We start from the raw sequence: 21,923 nt of genomic DNA, 5'->3' as shown, positions 1-21,923 counted from the left end.
CTTAATCTCAAACTAATCTCAATCTCAATCTGACCCTCAGGTACAAAGCACAAGACCATGCTGGAGGCCAGGACTGGTGTCGGCTCCATCAAGTCTTTCCCCCGACCCGGAGTGAAGAGCAAGCTTGCCCCGCCGCCCACTAAGGCCGCCACCGGCCTGCAGAACAAAACCTTTCACTGTGAGACCTGTGATGTGCACGTCAACTCAGAGACACAGCTAAAACAGGTGAGCGAGGCTGTGAGACCTGTGATGTGCACGTCAACTCAGAGACACAGCTAAAACAGGTGAGCGGGGCAGAGGAGAGTCAAGGCGTTTAGTCTTGGCCATTTATCCAGAGTAGAGTCAAGGATGTTGTACGCAGGCAGAGGACTCAAATGCATGACTCAGAGACCAGAATTTTAAATCCAAAAGAATAGTCTTTATTTCCAGAAAAGGTTTGATACATGGGTAGACAGTCAATAGGTAAAACAGATAATCCAGTAAGGGGTTAATAATAATAATAATAATAATAATATTAATAATAATAATCATTCATTGCTTTTATATAGCGCTTTTCCGGGGCTCAAAGACGCTGACAATATGGGAAAAACAGAAAACACAGAAACCGCAAGCAACAGATAACATGAGCACATACACAGAGTTAACGAACGGGGAACAATTAACACAGCAATGTAGGGTTGGCAAGGCAGGGTTCGGTACACAGGTAAACAGGGGGCAGAGGGTGAGAGGGGCAGAGTAGAGTAGACGATAGTAAACATGAACAATATACAGTACAGTAGGTGGTTAGAATTTCGTGAATGAAAATGCATACATTACAAGGATGTTTGTTCCAATGTTGCATTCCTGTATCTGTCTCTCTTGAGTTAGTGGAAACAGTGTCCACCATGACTTCGTAAACAGTTACTGTGGTCGTGACATTTTAGATGCTTCTGTACTTTAGTAACACACTCTTGCTATTGCTATTGTTAACCTTTCTCTCGGTAGTGGAGAATTTCACTGACTTTAATCAGAAGAGGTTCTATCCATTTTTAGGCAACCTAACTTTATCTTCCTTCTCTTGAATGATGAGGGGGTCATGTTCTCACACAATGGTTTTTGAGAATGTAGGCATCATCCATTTTATGGTGATAAATGAATAGAAATAACCTTGTTGAAATGTTTACCTGGTCATTCAAAGCTTCATTCAAACTGGATGAATGGAAGATATCTTAGTATTGAATTGGGGAAAGGACTTCTGTCCTAAAAGGTTTCTGTTAAAGCCTGTTAAATCTGATGGTAAAATCTGGTATTTGGTACCATGGATCACACCTTTTTGATAAATGTCCTTACTTGCATTGTTGGTTTATTTAGAATGTACTGTACTGTGTATCTCTGGGATAGAATCCTGAATCGATTGTTTATTCTACAACTGACTGTAGGTCCTCTAAGACTGTAGTCGTATCTCAGTAGCACAACATACAGTATGTGGCCTCTTTTTCACATGGGTGAAATACATATTGCAAATAGTTTTAAAAAAAACTTGAGAAGTGCTTAACGTAGTAGCCTTGCACGTACCGTTTGCACTTTTGAGACTATTTCTTTGCTTCCATCGTTTTCTGTCAAACATTCGAAACCATTTCAAATGGAAGCAATTTACCATGAGAGGAAGGGGGTTGTGGACTCATTTACCACTGGTACAGGGTTGTGGCACGAGGCGAAGCCGCCACCACATAATATAAAAAATAAATACACAGTTGTAACATTAAATTCATGTTTTTACAATCATTAATCGTTTCAGACTACATATATCCTTCCGCCACAGAATATAGTCCCATAAACCAGATCAACCATTGCATTGTAGGTCAGCACAGGTGTTCTTAATCAGATTGACTGGGAGGCGCATTGATCCTGGAAATGCGGTCTGAACAGTGGGTTGTTGAGATATTTACCACTGTTGCTAGCCAATCAACATGCTGTTGTAGAAACATATTTCGCCCAGGTCTGCTCTTATTATATACAGCACCTTTACTCGTATCAATCTGTGTTCTAGCACATCAGCAGCAGACGCCACAAAGACAGAGCGGCAGGTAAACCGGCCAAACCCAAATACAGCCCCTACAGCAAACCCCTGAGAGGCCCGACCAATCAACCCGTAAGTCCCTCCCTCCCTCCCTCTTTCATTTCTTTTCTTTCTTTCTTTTTTCTTTTTTAAAAGCTACACAATCTACTGTTATCACAACAACAATAACCTAGGACAAAGGAGTTAGTCTGGGCCTAACCTAGGATAGAAGAGTTAGTCTGGGCCTAACCTAGGATAGAAGAGTTAGTCTGAGCCTAACCTAGGATAGAAGAGTTAGTCTGGGCCTAACGTAGGACAGAGGAGTTAGTCTGGGCCTAACCTAGGATAGAGGAGTTAGTCTGGGCCTAACCTAGGATAGAAGAGTTAGTCTGGGCCTAACCTAGGACAGGGGGGTTAGTCTGGGCCTAACCTAGGATAGAGGAGTTAGTCTGGGCCTAACCTAGGATAGAGGAGTTAGTCTGAGCCTAAATTAGGACAGAGGAGTTAGTCTGAGCCTAAATTAGGACAGAGGAGTTAGGCTGGGCCTAACCTAGGACAGACACACACACACACACACACACACGCACACACACACACACACACACTGGAGGATGGTTACAGAAAGCGGCGGGTCGATGTGACCACATCTCTAAAGCACAACAACGGCTCTTTGACGGGCGCATTTGACAATAGGAAGTCTCTTCTCCACAGAGGGAAGGACACATGAGCAGGGATATGTCTCTCTTTGTTGCAATCCCACACTGTGTTCTTCATTATTCTTCTATTCCTGACACTTGGTCAAATCCTTACAGTTGGTGGATTTACAGGCCTAGTAAAGTTCCCTGCATGCTAAAGGTGGAACGCATTGAAGAGCAATGTGGGACGAATAGTGGGAAAGAGAAAGGGGGAAAAGCTGGGTTTCCATCATGACTCTCATAAAATGACACATACATCAGACCTATAGAAAACTCAAGTGCAGGGGTTGACAGAATGGAGGACATTGACTCTTCTAAAGCCCATCATCGACTGGGTAACCCAGAAGAATCTCGTTGATGTGTAGAGAGCGAAGCAGGCTTCCAGAAGCTTCCTCTTAATGCAATGTGTCAGTGCTGTAATTCATAACCCGTGAAAATTCCAAACATATTAATGTTCCGTGTCCCTTTTTTCCTCATCACTTATCTCCCTTGGTTTTGAAATGGCTGTAGTTCCCTTTCAGAGACTAATGGACGTCTCTGCTCTCTGTCTCACATCCCTCTGACATCCAGGTGAAGCTGACTGTGGGCAAGGAGCTGTGCCAGCCTCTGGCCCAGATACTGCCCTCTCACCTGGCAGCGGCGGTGGCAGCGGCAGCAGCAGCGGCCATGGGCTCGGCCTTCCCCCTCCGCTCCCCCCACGCCCCCTCCCATGGCCCCACCCTCTTTCAGACACAGACCCTTCCCGCCGCACTGCTACGCCCCGCGCCAGGACCCGTCAGGACCTCCCACCCACAAATACTGTTTGCACCGTACTGACACACCCTGGGCTGTGTGGAGGTGTGGACCTCTCCTTATGGACTCCCCGTGGAACCCATTATGAATCAGGACCAGATGAGCCCCCTATCCTCTACTGTTACCCCCTATGCATTTCAGGCCACACATTTGGGCCGCCTTCACTAAAACACGTGGACACCAGGCAACCCATAGCATTAGAACAAGGAAAGCTGCCCACTCACACCTCTACTATTTGGATTACCCCGAGCGATCGAGAGTATTAGCTCACCGTCTCCTGTACAACTGGACAACAGGCAGCCTCTTAATTACAGTTGGACTTCCTAGACGGATATACTTGTCCACCTACACTGATTAATTTCAAACCAACTTCTGTGGTACTTGAAGCACCACCCACACATTCCCGTGCCATTCACTTGCTCACGAATCCTACGCAAGCCCAGGACCTGGACTTATATTGTACCGCAATAATGTATTAAGACAAACCAGTGAACTATGCAGTGTCATTTCTGTGTTAATGCCAAAGCACAGTTTGAACTATATAAATGTGCTAGGGATATACTATTTGTAAAGATATGGTGTCACCATTGCTTTAGTGGAGGTAACTATCGCTCACGTTTGTAAAAGAAGAAAAGAAAAAAATGACTGGTTAATGATGAGAGATAGAGCAAATTACGCCTCCTTTGCTGTATGCACTTTAAGCCCCTCCACCTCTGTTGATGTCTACAGTGCATTAGATGGCTAGAATGTGTCGTACTCGCTCTTGCATACTGTAAAGTGTTTTACTGTGTTAGTGTTTCTCTATCCACATGTGAGTGTGAAAGTATGTGTGTGTGTGTGTGTGTGTGTGTGTGTGTTTCAGTGTGATTGTACTGTTTGTGTGTTTGTTTGTGTGTGTCTGTGAGCTTGCCCTCCACATGAAGCCATCCCAGTTGATATCCAACATACATCCTGAATGAGTATGACAACACCGGGGGGACCACTAAGGCTTGTGTATAATATCTGTTAATGTGTAAAAGATGAACAATTTCAAATAAAAGAGTCTTACTTTGTTAACTTTGATGCTCAAATTAACACATTTGGGAGTGTATTTATGCTCACACATCCACATACAGTACACACACACACGCGCACACACACACACACACACACACACACACACACACACACGCGCGCACACACACACACACACTCACCAGAATGTTAAAAGAAGAAGAGTACCATCCACATATGCACATCCACATATGCACATCCACATATGCACATCCTCTGAGATAATGCATAACTCCAAATTGCTATTTCCATCTCAGGAAGTAAAATCATTGAAGTAGACAGGTTTTGACATTTGGCCAGAAAACCCCATGTATCAGAACACTATATCATCCCATACATACTGAGCCCAGTCGTTCAGTCTGTGAACCTCTCCATGAACCCTTAAGCTGATGTGTCAATCCCCAGTTCTCAGTATATCTGCCTGAAACCTCCTGACACAATTCCTGACACACACAAACTTGCCTCTCTGGCCAGCAAAAAATTGATTTCCAAACCCCTAATCCCACTCTAAAACCAATACAGCAGGCTGCCTGTTGACCAGACAGAAGCCCATGAGGGAGAGGGATCGTTGGCAACCATCTTACTCCCCATTTGCTCTCCCTGGAACAGTAATCCTGAACATCTGTAAGTGGGATGCGGGTTTCTCTATCTGCCGAGGGCTATCAACAGACTGACAGCATTCAGCGACTCCCTCTCAGTCAGCAGAGAAAACAGCAAACATGCAGAGAGAGAGAGAGAGCTGCTGCAGGATTTTAGAGCTTCATGCAAGCAACGCAATCTAGACAGCCTGGGCAGCAGAGCTTCTCAGCTGTAGGCCAAGGCTCGGTAATTAACTTCCTATGGAGCTGACCATAGCTGAAATACCTGTGGTATAGAAATGGCACAGGTGGTATGAATCATGAATGACGTGATGAAAGGATATCAGAGTTGCTTGGGGTATGTCGCCATACAATGGCATTCATTTGTGATGTATTATCGCCCAAGACCTACACCCCTTTTTTTTCTCTCTCTTTTTTTTTTCCTGTTCCTAACCAAACCACATAGATGGGGGAAAGCCATTGGATCCAGGTCTGACTGCCAATAAAGCTTTTAGGTTGCAGGTTGTTTATGCCAATTCCTCAGAACAAAGAAGCCATATCTTTTATGATACAAACATACTAAAGAAGGTATTGCAATAAATATCTATCTGGTTGTATAAGAGCATACTTAATAATTTAGTGCATGGTACGTAAATAGCTTCAAAGCAGTGTTCTGTCATTGTAAAAGGACAGAAGATCATTGTTTTTTCATCAGTTATATTGAGTTGTTTTCTCTTTCTGTCTTTTTGGCTGTTTAAAAGGGTCCAGGGCTCACAGGCTAATGTAAACAAGCAGGGGTATGTAGTAACAGAGGGAACATGAACTGAAGTAAAGAATTGCCCTTGGGACACAAGGGCAGATTCAGACAGCTTGCTTGTCCATGTACTGTACATGCTTTGATTCAAGTTCATGATAAATGCCCCAATTAACATTCCAATACATTAGGATTTTGACATCTTTACTCCATCAGGCTTTTACAGTTTACAATAACCTTTCCTCTTGGCAACAGTGTTTTGAAACCTGGTCCTGTTGCTGTTTCAGATAGAACACCTGCAGCACATGCCAGTGGGTTTTACAGTCTGTTCATGTTTCTGCAGAGAGGTTTCATGGTTGAAGTTAGAAGAGGAATGTGATTAGAGGGTCCCAGAGACTACATATACTTTTACATGTTTGGCATTTAGCAGAGGTCTTTATCCAAAGCGACTTACAACAAATACATTTGTCTACGTAAGTGAATCATTTATCCATCAGTCATCGCAAGAAAAGTAATCTCTGCTCGGGCCAGGGACTATTGTTAGGAGTCAGAATCAGAGTGCTCAAAACGGCAGTTGCAATCCATCAAAGTGACAAATGTGGATCCAGAAATGGGTCAGGAGGCTGAAATTAAAGTTTTAAGATTCGGCTTCAAAACACTTACGAACAAAACTGTTTTTGTCTGCACATACCGTGACTTATTTGTCTTTTACTCGTAACATGTTTAAATCAGATGTGACCTTTGACCTCCGGCACGTGTAAGAGTGCATAACACCAGAACGTTGTAAACATCTTAAAACAAAACATGTCAGAAGAGTTTTGTATTGGAATTGGACTTTGCTGGAATATAACTGAGCTCCATACATAGGTGAGGGAAAGCATTGACAGACATGAACAAAGCAGCCAACTCGGCCACCCACATATCATCATCTCCACATTGTGTATCTCAAGATGTTTATAACATTCCTTCCCATCCCCACCCATTCCAACCTCATTCCAACCTCATTCCAACCTCATTCCACCTCATTCTAACCTCATTCTAACCTCATTCTAACCTCATTCTAACCTCATTCTAACCTCATTCTAACCTCACTCACACCGGGGGCGGAGGTAGCCTAGAGGTAAGAGAGGCCGGCTATCAATCGAAAGGTCGCTGGTTCGATCCCCGCCTCAGGAGGGATCTGCATGTGCCCTTGAGCAAGGCACTTAACCCCCTAATTGCTCTAAGGCCGCTGGCTATGGCTGACCCTGTGCCTAAAGCAAAAAATACCAAATTCCAACAATTGATTGATAAGTTGATTGCATGGCAAGCCTGTCTTGATCTCGAATCAATGTTTGGGGTCACAGTGTGTGAAGTAATTGTTCAAAGAAAGTATTGTACAATTGAACAAACAATGCCACTGGATTTCTAATGTTATCACAGATTCATTATTATATAGAATGTCTAGTCCTCACACTGCCATGTATACGTACAGATCAAATAACTGGGACTGCTTATCAGCATTCATTACTAACTGACCTGGCCTTGCTTTGCCCTTCTTGCATCCACATGATAGCCGCATCAATTATTGAGCCATTAATTATTGGCACAAACAGATGTCACTCCAGTGAGATGGGGGGACTTTGACCCTAATGAAAACCCCACCGCCATAAACACATAGAGAGCATGTCTGACCCCGGCCCGCTAGCCTCTCAAGTGTGACCGGATCTGAGAGGTGCCATAAATTACAAGGACAGGGATCTAGTAAAACGAAGGGTTCCATGTCACTGACTGGCCCGTACTAGATTCTAAATGCTTATATGACTCTATTTGACCTCTAGGTAACCAAATAAGCGTTCCTATAGAAGAGTTAATATATTATCTAACCAGGGCCATATGGGGGAAGTATCTACTGTATAAAAGAGCAGTGCGGTCTCTTCCTCAGAGGATCTGTGAAATGATTGAGAGGGAAGGATTCTAGAGGAAAACTGGTCTATGGAAGGGAAGCTACCCCAGGGCTGGGAGTTTCAGGATGCGTGTGTTGCTTGTGTGTGTGTGTGTGTGTGTGTGTGTGTGTGTGCTCTCAGCGCCAAGTGTTTGTTAAGGTTAAGTTAACAGGAAATACTGAGTCAATTCAAAAGTATTTTGACGACCAGTGATAAGATCTCTCAAGGCTGGTGGTGTCTGGGTATGAATAGAATTAATAGAATAGAATAGAATATATTGTTGCATAATGGGCGTTCGTAAATACGCTTTGAGAGCGCCGGAGCGCACCCAGGGTGCTCTCTGACTGTTCGGAAATTAACTGATTTCAGTTGAAGCCAGAACGCTCTGAGCACTCAGAGCAGATTTCCAGAGCGTATTTACGAACGCACCCAATATCATTATCATAGAATACAATAGAACACAATAAAATTGAATAGTACCACTTTTTTTCTCCCCAGGGGGAACTTCAAGTGACTATAATAAATAAACAGCAGCACAATGCATGCAGGACATTATACAATCACAGATGCAGTTACCTGAAAAAGACAAAGTACAATGTTCAATCAGTGCTCATTTAAGATGTTAAATGTAGGTAATACATGTCAATATTTGCCAACTATTAATTTGGTTTACTTACTGACTACTTACAGTAGTTTGGGAGTTTAAGTGTGCAGAGCTGCCTCCTCATCATACACACTGCACCACCATAATACCATGAGAAATAGTAACAGTAATGTATTCAGGGCCGTTAGTTATCATCGTAATGAGACTGTCAGCGCGGTGACATCCCAGGGTTACCGGAGACAGCTAGGACAGGTGACGCATGCCGCCAGCAACGGAGATCACAGCAGGCAACAGCCGTGACTTTCAGGAATTGTCACCTTGTATTTCACACAGCAGATGCAGCCGGGTAGAATGGAAGTCAACACACATCTAATGCAACGGATACCGTGACCTTGTCTGGTGAGCATGTTGGAGTTGTAACAGGATGTAGGCCTACTACTGTGCTATTAGTTGTACTGTGCTAAGATTGTGGTAAACCATCCACATTTACATTTACATTTTTGGCATTCGGAAGACACCTTTATCCAAAGGGACTTATAACAAATACATTTGACTATGTAAGTGAATCATTTATCCAGTCATAGCAGGAAAAAGTCATCTATCCTCGGGGCCTGGGGCCATTGGCAGTCATCGTGCTGGAAGAAGGAAGATTTTTCTTCTTTTATTATGACACTGGAGAAACTGTACAGGGGGGCAGAGGGTAAGTAGATGTCTCAGGAGGGACATATACGGTGTAGCCTGAAGAGATGGGTCTTCAGTATATGCCAGAAGATAGGGAGTGATTCTGCAGGGCTGACAGCAGTGGGAAGCTCGTTCCACCAGCGGAGCGCCAGAATAGTGAAGAGATAATGACCGGGTAGTGACTGCTGCATCAGCGTAGAGGCGGTGGAGCCAGTGGCGTAGCGGACGGGCCCGCAAGCGACGCACCGCGGGGGGGCCCCAGCCACTAGGGGGCCCCCTAACATTGGATCCACTTTTTTTTTTTTTTTAATAATTTAAAAATATATAAAACAAAGAAAATAAGTGGCCCTTCATTGTGTCAACCTTAATTTTAATATATAGGCCTATATTTAAAAATATATACATGGTTAGCCGTATCCAATAGCAACATGACTTTGACGTCACACGTAGGCAGCGAGACACAAGGAAAATGAGCAAGCGAAAATACAAAGTACAATAAGCATTCTTTAGGTGGTGATAGATTCTCTATTCGGACATTATAGCCGCTATATGTGGGACTATCGGTCCGATATTGTAAAAAAATCCAATAAAAAATTATGTTTACGGAAGTACATGTCTCAAGTATTATCTCGGCGGTTAGTCGAGTGAAAGAAAAACAACATACAGATGATAATTCACACAATATAATACCACGAAAGCGTACAGCACTAAACAATAACATTTATTTGGGCAGCATCATACTCAAACTCAGGCAGAAAGGCAGGGTCCGGCCAGGTTCACAGTCACAGGCTGTCAGTGCATCATACAGGTACATAATTCAGCATGGTTAGGCTATATATAGCTGTTCCTTTTTCTATTCTACTATTCTATTCTACTTCTGCTGTCTGCGTCTCCCTGGGTATTCCTAGACCAGATGGCAAACAGTAAAGAAATGCCACAATATACCAGGACTTAAGAAACGAGATGTCCAACAAAGGATTTGACTAACCCTGGCCAATTTTACGCAACAAGTAGACTCTGATGCAGCGGAGACAGGGTTGCCAGATTGGCTGGTTTTTGGTGGATTTAGAAGTTTTTAGATTGATTAGGTTGGAAATTCTCAATCCCATCTGGCAACCCTTAGCGGAGAGTCTACAGATATGTTTACAGATATCACACTGCTGTGCACACCACACTTTGTTAAAATAAATAAAGCTTGTACTATTCTACTTATAATACATTCTACTGATGTAGTGTAGTCTACCATTTGGTTTTAGTTATAGGCTATTGCTCTCACTTGTTTGTACCTTTTGCTAAGTCAAGCATTTAGAATGTAGAGTGCATATTGCGAAATTTCGCAACGTCAATAACGCATCGGCCTCTAAAAAACGCACTTTTTTTTTTTTTTTTTTTTTTTTACTCCGTTGCGAAAGGGCCCCCGCCGCCACCTTGCGGGGGGGCCCCGGGATTTTGCGCTACGCCACTGGGTGGAGCCAGTCGGCCAGCAGAGGTGGAAGAGGGGGTGAACGGCCTGGTGTTTGGGGGGTGACCATTGCTTGCTGGTAGGAAGGGACTGTTCCCTTTGCCGCCCGGTAATGTGATGGTCACATTTTTTTCTTGAGGATCTTATGTTTGTTGAATCGTGGCAGTGAGAGTAATGTGAATTATTCACAAATGACCTTTATTTACATGTACATCTTTCAGATAATGGAGTTGCACTGATTGGTCTACAAATCCAAAACGAGAGTCAACAGATGAGTATTCCTATAGTATGACACTAGTGTACTGCTGCCATCTGTTGGATAAATGAGAGACATGTAGGTATACACTAAAGCCAGATAAAAGATATACCCTTTTTTTCTCTCCAGATTACACAGTTGCCACAATACTTTAGAGGAATGTGACTAAACATACCACATATAACTATACAGAAATATAGTTTATTACTTTGGAGAACCTGAATTGAGACAAGATAAAGAAGCCAAGGTAAATTCATACTGCTTTCATGTTACTCTCTTTCCTTGACAGTGATACACAGATAACTTGACTCTGCTAAGGTTTGTCCATGATGACTTCAAGGCCAGCAAACATTTGTCCTCTCCTCGGATTCCCCTGAAACACACTTTGGCAGGCTGCAGGCACAAACTGCACAGTTTGGTCATAGAGCCTTTTGTTGCCAAGGAAACTGTTTCCGTGGGAAGGTCAATAAACAGCTGAAGTCAATCAGTACTTCCACAACTTGAGGTGAGCATAAATGGACTCATGTTGCGCTTACTTCACATTATATTTGGAATTATTTGCTAGCACTGGATAACTTAATACATATGAGAATAGGCCTAACTCTCAGTTACTCGAATATTTGTAACCAGTGAAGTGAACCGTGGACATGTTTCACTGTGTTTGCTGTTGTGTGTCACAGTATTCCTATTTTATAGAAGCTTCCTGAGGAATCCTTTGGCTCCAGTCCTGACTCCGGAAGCCCATGCCGTAAACAAATTCCCAACCTGAAGCAATGCATCCTCAAACCTGGAGAACAGTGAGAGGTGCCTCAGTGTTGGGGCGCAAAACATGGACCTCATCCAACAGCGCCACCTGAGAGACTACATCGAAATAGCATTCATTCGCTCGTTATTGTTCAATGGCAGAATACATCGTCACCACCCACAAAGGGAGCAACCCTCTCATCCACGCTGTGGCTGTGTGTGAGGAAAAGAACTCCACGTGGAAAAAAGACATGGAAGATGTGACTGTCTTTCTGGAGGGGTACGGAGGGAAAGAGGGGACCAGCTTCTTTGGGGTCTTTTCCGGGTTCCACGGGCGAAGCTCAGCTGTCCTGTCGTCCAGGGAGCTGCCTGTTTTGGTCCTGGAACAACTCTCTAAACAGGACCCCTCGTTCTCCTTGGAGAAGGACCAAGCAGACCTGTTGTCCAGCTTTGGTGCCTTGTTCCAGAGAGACTGGAGGCCTCACCCGAGCCAGGCCCAGGACAGTCTGCTGGGAAATCTCACCAAAGTAGACCAGGTGAACCAAGCCTTCACCACAGCCTTCTGTAATATGGACCGGATCCTGGGTCTGGGCAGGGACGAGACCTCTAAGATCCGCTGGAGTGGCTGCACAGCGCTGGTTTGTCTGATTGACAGCAACGCCTCCTCAGGGGGGATAGAGCAGGGTACAGGGCTGGAGGGTGCGGCTGCTAATAATACACAGACCTTGCCCTCACAGGAGTCACACAGCGGGAGTATTCTCATTGCCAACTGTGGTAAGTGTTCATGACGGGAATAATGCCATCATGACTGTCAACTACGGGGTAAATTACAGGACTTGAGAATTATAAACCATCATAATGTATGTATTTGAATATGTACCACCTGTATTATACATGGTATATACTGTACGTACATGATTCCATGAGTTACACCATCAATTTCACAGGCTGACTGTTCTTGTATGGTGCAATGCGTTACTCTCAAAATAAAACTCTCACTGACATCCATTCTCATTCCCCAGGTAACGTGCACGCTGTCCTGTACGAACAAGGACGAGGCCTCCGCCTGACCAAAGATCACAGCACGGCCAACCCCAAGGAACGCAAACGCATCATCCGAAACGGAGGGTCCATCAGCGTCAACCAGCAGCATGGTCTTGTAGAGGGATTGACCAGGGCCACCCGGGGGCTTGGCCACTACGGCGACCGCAAGCTAAAGAAGTCAGTCATCCCTGTGCCTTACGTTGTGTCCCTCCCCACGGACCCCTCCTTCCAGTTACTGGTCCTGGCCTCCAGTGGCCTCTGGGACGTGTTGGATGCCCAAGCCGTGGCTGAGATAGCCCTGGCCGTCATCGAGACGAGCCAGCAGTCCTCCATGCGCAAGATTCTGAACGTCATCCAACCTAGCGAGGAACAGATGCCCGTTTCGGATGCTCAGATTTGTGCACAGTCCTGGCAGGAGTCATCTGTTTCTGACAAGAAAGACTCCTCTAGAGTCATGGACGAGGACAACCCATCAGGGTTGGACATACCAGAGACTCTATGGGAAGAGGCCGGTGAGACACAAAGCGAAGAGGAAACAGAACGGCAGGTTTCCAAACAGGATAGTGAGCTTAATGAGGAAGACACCATCACTAACTGTCCAAGGCATCTCACAATAGACTATGAGCGCCTTGCAGCTGACATTTGTAGAGAGATAGTGGACGCAGCTGTGGTTTCAGGTTCAAAGGAAAACATTTCGGTCATGGTCATTTTGCTCCAGGGGTTGGATGCGCTCAGTGAAAATACTCTCTCCAAGAAGACCTGACTAAGATTTTGGACATTTCTCAAATTGTGTATCAAGCCACGTAAATAATCTTAATATTTGATGTTTATTTGAAAATCTGCAAGAATGTGTCTTGCATCTTATGTGATATGCATTAAATATTCAAGGCATAAAAGGCAATATACCTCATTTATTGGATTTATTAACTTGTACCTGGACACTCAAACTGATCAATCCTTTGCTAGTAATGTTTTACATAATTAAAATCCAGTTTTCGGTCAAGAAACTGCCACTGCCAGTTAGTTAATACCGCTACCTGTTGTTCATAGCAATAGTTTAGCAAGTCCAATAGGGTCCGTCACAGTTTTATAAAACGTAATGAGCAGTGAATAACTAAAATGTAACCAACAATTGTGCAATGCAAGAGACTCCTCTCAAATATCAACAGACCATTTTTGAGAAAAGTAACAAGACACAAGGGAGATGCTTTGTTAATAACACTACATATTAAAAACGACCACCATTGATTAGCATTTTACCAGTTTGTGACAAGGTCCACAACCCATTGCTGACCTAGACCTTCATTGGTGTACTGTACAATTGTTCAGAATCTCTACATACTTTCCCGGCAAGCTTATGCCCTGCAAGCTGTATTGGAAGAAGACGACAACATTGCAACACCCTATATAACATTATAGTAACATTCCACAGACTGTGACGAAAGGTAGGTAATAGTGAAAACTGTTGGTGCATGGGTCTGAGGTCTAATCTAAAAACATCCCTCACCTGAATGACCACTAAATCTGACACAGGCTGATTGCTGAACTGAGCAATAACTGTGTGTGGGGAGACAATGGATTAATAAAGGACTAATCTGCACACATGTTAAGTCTCAGCAAGAGAATTCACAAAGGAGGTTGTTTGAGCACATTCCAGTCTCCATGTTTTCTATCTCATTAATCAATTCAGCATCAAGTAAGAGAATATTGTAATCTGAGGAAGGACCATAATTCCCATAATTCCCAGGCCTGTCATGGATGCGATGAACTTGTGCCACCACTAAGTCAACAAATAAAAAAAACAGCCCTACAATCCTGCTCGACCGGAGGCAGTCGGCCAGTGGCGCAATGGTGCTTGGTGTCTCAGCAGCAGATGCAAGGAGGAGGAATGCTTGGTTTGAATGACAATCCTTGCCTGGCGCTGCCCCCAACACTGTTACACCCCAGCACAAACAGTCATTAGCCTCCAGGCATATCACACTGGTAGAATTTGGTTTCTTTAGGGGCAGCTGGAAACTCTTAGGCTAAAAATATATCTGTGGCAAGTCAAAGACAACTTAATGTCCACCCAGTCCACTGAACCCTGTGACCTGACAAGCTACGCCTGCTCTTCATGGAATCGATCCTGAACACGCACGCACGCGCACACAAACACACACACTCACTCACCTCACTCACACTTACTTACTTATAGCCATAGCCATAGTCGCCTACTCTCATAGGGGGTTTGTTCTCCAACAGAATTAAGTTAAAATTGTGTGTTTTAGGCCTTGTAGTGATGCATGCATCCATTATACTGATATACATTTTTTTCTCTTTTTTTCTTTTTTAAATGAAAGTAAAAAACAAAAACAAAAACAAAAAAGTATTAGAAATGCAGCTATACAGAGTCTTTAGCTATTCCGGGAGGAGCAAGGTCGAGAGGTGTCGGGTCTGATGTCAGAAAGGGGAGCCCCATGTCCAGATGTTATTCAGAGTTAGGAGGGGAGGGGGATAGGTGCTGGGTGGGTAGGGCGGGGGGTTAGTTATTGCAGCAGGGCCGGCTGGTGGGCTGGGCGGTCTCCGTCAGATCCACTCCCCTGTTTCTCCCACTGTTAGCTCCGGCAGCTTGAGGCTCGTTCTTGGGTAATTTCTTTGCTGCAAATCAAGAGAAAGTGAGAATTACATAAAGCAACTAACACCTTAAGAGAGTTGTCAGTCAATCGTCATCCCTTTGCATGTGAACCTACCAGCTTTGTCCCAGATCTGTCTGTGTTAAAAATGCTTTGACTGTCATAGTCTGACATCTAAAGAGAGTTGTCAGTCAATCGTCATCCCTTTGCATGTGAATCTACCCGCTTTGTCCTAGATCTGTCTGTGCTTTAATTGCTTTGACTGTCATGGTCATTCATACGACAGTAGCCTCTTTTCACAGCCGATATACAGGTCTCTCTGAAACAATACCTTTTACACTCATATGGGCACTCGGAGATTGAAGACCAAGGAAAATAACCCAAGGTAATCAGATGTACATCGACATTTTTTTTTCTTCTAAATAATAATAATTGTTGTATTGCCATGCAATCAACTTGTCAGTCAATTGTTGGAATTTGGTATTTTATGCTCTAGGCAACTGGTCGGCCATAGAAGCAAAAATGTTGTTTTGCATGTTCGTCCTAGAGTTGTTTACGGAAGCAAACTAGTTTGTCAGAAACAAGCATGGAGAGATCAAACAGTCTAAAAACAAAAAGCTTGTTTGAAGTTTTTTAATTTCAAAACAGGATGTGCTCGCATGCGAGATCTAAATGATGCTACAATCTATCACTACTTTCATTAACATGAAAATCAACATTAGCATGAATATTATCAGCCCATCTACTTCTGACTGCTCAGTAACCGTTCAACGAGCTGCGTTTGAGAGAGGGGCGTGTGGAGCGCTCTGTGTCTGCTGTCTAACAGATGTTTCTTATAGTAAGACATCTAGTTTTTTGTTTTGTTGTTTGTTTGTTTGTTTTTCTTCTTCTAGCATTCTCATAAGCTTTATTATGTCTAGTAAGCATTCGATTACGTCAAAACACATACCAATAGCCATGAATATTTCGTTGACGTTCATAGATGTCTTCGCCGATGTTTCCATGAAAAGCAAACTGTTATCATCTGCGTACGACTGTGCATCCTGTGGAGAAAAGACATACATGTCAAGATGTTTGATATATTTTGTCACTTATGTCCTGTACTACTCTCACTTTTTTTATCTTGAATTATGCCTATTGCCTTATGTCTTGTGCTGCAATGTCAGGAACCGAAGCCTAAGAATTTTCTCTCTTACACTTGTGAAATGTCACATAACAATAAACTTGAAACTTGAGATTTGAGTAACACCAATGAGGAGTAAAAAAAAAAAAAAAAACTTCAAGGTGAAACTGACTGTGGACAAACCAGTCTGAACAACTGATTAAGAATAACTATTGCATAGAATAACTATTGCATAGAATAACTATTGTATAGAATAACTATTGCATAGAATAACTATTGTATAGAATAACTATTGTATAGTATTGCTACATGTTGCAATAATGTTTTTTTGTGAGCATACTGGCAGCACGACAACTCCACTGGCACAAACCTGAAAGTCCAGTGCTCTCTTGTTTGCAAGGTCAGCCTTGTTCCCAGCCAATGCTATTACAATATTTGGACTGGCTTGTCTCTGAAGCTCCTTAACCCAGTTCTTCGCTCGTGCAAATGACTCCTGGCAAACAGGAAAGGATCAGAAGATGAGGTCATTAAGTCATAAATGATTACAACATCCATGTGGAGTAAAGATGCAGAGGATATGACCCCTCCCTTCAATCCCTGGATGATAAGCTTCAGACTTTAATGAGCATCAGAATATGGTTCTCGTTAGACGAAAAAACATCATACGTATAATTTCTGACAGACAGTTTGCCAACAACATCATACTGCTGAACAAGCATAATGCCATGCTTTCAACGTTGGCTCAAGCTATAATATTTCCGTGCCATGTACTGAGTTGGTAGATAGAGTACTATCAAAAAAAGAAAGAAAAAGAACAAACTCTCTTGACAGATAATTGCCAGAAGGATTTTTTAGACTACCTGACAATTAGAGCTTGGACAGATATGAAGATCAAAACATCAAATTATTGAAGTTCCCCTTTAAACTGAAGTGCCCGTTTCAAATCCTTTTCCACTATAAATCTGATAACTACAGATTTCCTTGAAAGTGCACGGAGACGTGAGTGTCGAAATTTTATTTGACATGGACCTAATGTCTGACAGACTACATGAAACAGGCCGCTGACTCACCTCGTTTGTGATGTCGTAGACCACAATGGCGGCCTGGGCACCCCTGTAGTACATGGGTGCCAGACTGTGGTAGCGCTCCTGACCAGCTGTGTCCCAAATCTCAAACTTGACCGTTGTGTCATCCAAACATACGGTCTGAGTCAGGAAGGCAGCTGCAGAAGGACAAACAGTACAAATAGCACATTTTATGTATGCCCGATAACATGGCTCTCCAACAAAGAGATAACATGGGCATGGCTCTCCTACAAAGAGATAACATGGCTCTCCAACAAAGAGATTTGGCACAAGAGAGACTGTACAAACCTTGTTTAAACAAAATAGTCAGCACCAAGATACTGTACAATTGAGAAAAAGGATAAGATATATCAGCAGAAGATGATGTCAGAAAACCATCAATTCTAATACTCGGTAAAACTCATGTCTCTGCTTTAAGAAACTCACAGTTCGTACAACATCCACACGTTAACCTACCTCCAATTGTGCTCTCTTGGAATTCATGAAACTGTCCCTTGACGAAGCGAAGCACAAGACTGGACTTTCCCACCGCAGACTCCCCCAGAAGCACTAGTTTGAACTGGCAGATCTTGTTGGCTGCGTTTGGCCCATTGGGTCGTGTTGCTCCACCCCTACTCGCCATGTCCTAGACCCCAGGCTCCGGCTCCAGATGCAGAGGTACCGCTTCAATGGTCACGCCAAGAGCTGATTAAAAATAAATCAATAATAATAATAATAATAACATTGCATAACATTGCATTAATGAACATGTCAATATCTCAACAATGTATCTGGAGAATAACAACCACCACATATAGATAAATATTCAATTGAAGCTTAATTGCTAACCAGGGGGTCATTCCACTAAAGGTGGATCAGTTTAGCTGCGATATAAATAAATGCGGCGCTCAGGCAACTCGAGATTGGAATTCAAGCCTCAGGTGATTCCTCGAACGAGGATGTGTTCAGTGTTCACAGAAGACAGGCTTACAAATCTTCGATATGGGCGCGTGCACGCAGACATAAAAAGCCCTGAAGTGTCGATCTGTCGAAATGAAGATACTCCACTCTGCAGGGGTACTACATTTGCGCAGCATTCCGAATTATTGATTTTTATGAAGACGGAAAAATAAGATGTAAAATAGTGCAATACTGCCGCAATTAACAAGGCGAGGGAAATGGTTTGGCAAGAAATTGCTGACCGATTAAATGCGTAGGTCATACTAGCCCCAGTTATTGTTATATGTTCATATTTTAATAAATGAATATTACTACTGTGGTGATATCCGCAGCAGGCTACAAACCGTCATTTCGCCACAATGGCCTAGTGGTATTGACTGCTGCCATAGGATTTATTCGTCATTTTATATCAGTGGTTCGAATCCCTCTTCAGACGCACTTTTTACTGCATTTCGTTGTCTGAATCTAATCTAAAATCTCATCTAAAAAAGTATTGTAGGCTATAAAATTATGGTGCAGGCTAATTTACAAGAACTGACACGATTACAATGGTGTTTGAAACCTTTGCATGAAATCTTCGGTTAAATGTAAAAAAAAATAAAATAATGACTTAGTCAGGTCTCGAACTCGCAACCTTTGGAACTCGAGTCCGCAGCCTTAACCACTACGCCAGCCAGACCGCTGTGATGACGGCAATGCAAGTTGAGACAATTACTTTTTTAGTAAAGTTTTTTTTACACTCTTTTCTTTATTGATATATCGATCTATCTATCACACTTTCAAAATATCAAGTTATCTATCACACAATCAAACTATCTATCGATCGATCACACTTTCAAAATATCAAATTATCTATCTATCACACAGTCAAACTATCTAATCTATCTATCTCGTGTGAAGTGGGAACTAATATTTCCTAGGGAGGAACTGTCGTTCAGGATGTAGTTTCCGCCTGTGAGCCTTTTTTGACGCGCGTCTCACTATAGCCTGTGTTTTAGCCTGGTCGCGACCAGGCTAGTTATATCTGACTCAGAAGGAGCTCAACCAAGCAGCGAATTATTTTAGCCACATTGATGGCACCGAACACAAGCTAACATTATCGAGGCTTAAAACTTTATCGAGGCTTAGAACTTTATCGAGCTTCGTGGAATACCCCCCAGCTGTCTGTCTCTGACCTGAGTCATCATAGTGGCTGTCTGTCTCTGACCTGTGTCATCATAGTGGCTGTCTGTCTCTGACCTGTGTCATCATAGTGGCTGTCTGTCTCTGACCTGTGTCATCATAGTGGCTGTCTGTCTCTGACCTGTGTCATCATTGTGGCTGTCTGTCTCTGACCTGTGTCATCATAGTGGCTGTCTGTCTCTGACCTGTGTCATCATAGTGGCTGTCTGTCTCTGACCTGTGTCATCATAGTGGCTGTCTGTCTCTGACCTGTGTCATTATAGTGGCTGTCTGTCTCTGACCTGTGTCATCATAGTGGCTGTCTGTCTCTGACCTGTGTCATTATAGTGGCTGTCTGTCTCTGACCTGTGTCATCATAGTGGCTGTCTGTCTCTGACCTGTGTCATTATAGTGGTTGTCTGTCTGTGACCTGAGTCATTATAGTGGTTAGTTAGTTAAGCCACTCTGAAGCATGGGAATGTGTTTGGAAATGTGTTTGCATGTCATAAAACACGAGAGAAGTTAATTGGTCTAGTATTGACCAAGCAGGTAAGACGCCAGGGCAGTTATCTATGACATGACACTATGTCTCAACTCCACCAGCCAGTAAACACAACCGAGCCAATGATGTCTAGCCAAAAATAATCGCTGTGAAGTGGGTCGAAGGCATGTTACGTCACAGACTCGAACCACCCAAATAACCAAGTGTTATGTTTTGTGTGTGTGTGTGTGTGTGTGTGTGTGTGTGTGTGTGTGTGTGTGTTGGCTAGCTCCACTCAGCTAGCTCACTGATGTTCAGCAGGGCGGCTAACCCTGGCTAGCTATGAAGCAGACCACACAACTAGCACACGTCAGCTGATGTCTGGCAACCCACATAACAGTTACAGTGTCAAACAAGCTTGCCATGTTCATGTTTTGATAGTAGTTATCTAGTGAGTTTCCTACTAATCTATGTGTCTAGTAGCTAGACGGTGGACCCAGACAGCAGCGAGCTAAGCTGGGTGTGGAGATAGATGCTAGTGCTAACTAGCCAGCAAGCAATGTTTCTTCCATAAGGATGAAGTCTCACCCTTGACACGCCAATTCAAGCGAAACAGGGCGATTCCAAAATAACACTGTGTTATTTCCTAGTACAGTTAGTCATGTAGAACTATGCTGGATTAGCTAGCTTCACCTGCTAGCTGGTGGCTAGTGTTGTTAGCTAGCCGAGTCAGGTATGTTAAAACATGACAAAACGAGTTCAATTCGGCCCTGGCTATTATTGGCTGCGTTCGTAAAATTCGCTCTGGAAATGTGATCGGCACTCACGGAACGCCTCTCGTCCAATCAAATTACTCGGTCCCCTTTATGACGTTGAGCCCAGCGTGCGCTCCGGGAGAGAGAGAGAGTTTACGAACGCAGCCTATTATTGTTAGCTTAGGGAACGAGCTCCGTACGAGCTACCGTCACCTAGAGCTGCCGCAGATACGCACCTTTATGTCCGAGAAAAGGCGTTTTCCCCCCCGAGGGATTCTCCAAATTATATTGACGGCTCGTCAAAGTCTATTCACGGTGTATGAACAGTTTCATCCAGCTTGATGTCCCGATTCACTTCTTCACTTCTGCCAACTTCCCCCTTGGATGACGTCAGGTCGGATGACAGGGGTTGACATCTGCTGACGTAGGGGTGAGAACCAGCCAATGACTGGGCCGTGTTTATTGAGAACTAGCCAATGACCGGGCCGTGTTTATTGTACCCAATTTGTGCGCCACTTTCCTTACAATAAACATGTTGTTGAGATGCAGGCCCTTATATGGATCCATATTATATGGATTCATTTGCATGGTGGTGTAATGCAACATCATTACATCTGCTACTAGCTATGTTTTAATTATACTGTATATTTCTATGTATTTTGTATTTTGAATTTTGTAACTGTTTTTAAATTTGTTGTTGTACGGTGACCTTGAGTGCCATGAAAGGCGAATGATGTATTATTATTATTATTATTATTATTATCATTGGTAATTATTGTAGACCGTAATGACTAAATGGATAACATTATATTTATGTGCCGTAAGTTGTAAGAAGAAAAGGGGAAATGTTTCACCTGTGATACAACCGTGTGTTACACGTTGATAATCACATGAATCAAACGACTATTTTGACAATTTTCAGAACTGGAAACCCCCCCCCCCGATCTGGATGTTATTTGATCACAATCCTTCTAAGAACCAATCAGATCAGATGATCAGACTTCGGGTTGCCAATAGCGTCGGTTGCCATGCGACATTGATATAAACATCCTGTAACTATCATGGCCAACTTGACATTTTGTTACACTTGAAAGCTATAATAACAGAAACGTTGTTGCAACTAGGCATGTCAACTAATGGA

General features: G+C 43.3%; 3 protein-coding genes across 3 annotated transcripts in view; 2 read left to right on the top strand and 1 right to left on the bottom strand.

Annotated features, from left to right (window-relative positions):
• Window positions 1-3,549, top strand: part of znf385d (zinc finger protein 385D) — a gene marked incomplete at both ends in the record, with an annotated part of 42,005 nt that extends 38,456 nt beyond the window's left edge. The window contains 3 exons of the mRNA XM_080540846.1: window positions 41-225; window positions 2,030-2,131; window positions 3,304-3,549. Coding sequence (XP_080396972.1) covers window positions 41-225; window positions 2,030-2,131; window positions 3,304-3,549 — 533 coding nt within the window. The remainder of the gene's footprint in view (window positions 1-40; window positions 226-2,029; window positions 2,132-3,303) is intronic.
• A 7,286-nt stretch (window positions 3,550-10,835) lies between these two features.
• On the top strand, window positions 10,836-13,389 carry LOC308166850 (protein phosphatase 2C-like domain-containing protein 1; the record flags this gene model as incomplete). The annotated part of the gene is made up of 2 exons (XM_080541173.1): window positions 10,836-12,356; window positions 12,605-13,389. The coding sequence occupies exons 1-2, from the start codon at window positions 11,738-11,740 to the stop codon at window positions 13,387-13,389; spliced, it is 1,404 nt and encodes a 467-aa protein (XP_080397299.1). The 5' UTR covers window positions 10,836-11,737.
• Window positions 13,390-13,483: 94 nt separating this feature from the next.
• On the bottom strand, window positions 13,484-21,155 carry rab5ab (RAB5A, member RAS oncogene family, b). Its single transcript, XM_080540848.1, has 6 exons — window positions 21,019-21,155; window positions 17,903-18,130; window positions 17,432-17,583; window positions 16,732-16,854; window positions 16,188-16,281; window positions 13,484-15,263 (listed from the first exon to the last, which is right to left on the bottom strand). Exons 2-6 carry the CDS (start codon window positions 18,066-18,068, stop codon window positions 15,148-15,150), a joined length of 651 nt encoding a protein of 216 aa, XP_080396974.1. The 5' UTR covers window positions 18,069-18,130; window positions 21,019-21,155; the 3' UTR covers window positions 13,484-15,147.
• Between the last annotated feature and the right edge of the window lie 768 nt (window positions 21,156-21,923).

This window comes from Nansenia antarctica, assembly GCF_963989245.1.
Source record: "Nansenia antarctica genome assembly, chromosome: 10".
Classification (NCBI taxonomy): domain Eukaryota; kingdom Metazoa; phylum Chordata; class Actinopteri; order Argentiniformes; family Microstomatidae; genus Nansenia; species Nansenia antarctica.
The sequence above is the reverse complement of the archived record's forward strand: the minus strand, read 5'-3'. Positions and strand labels throughout refer to the sequence as shown.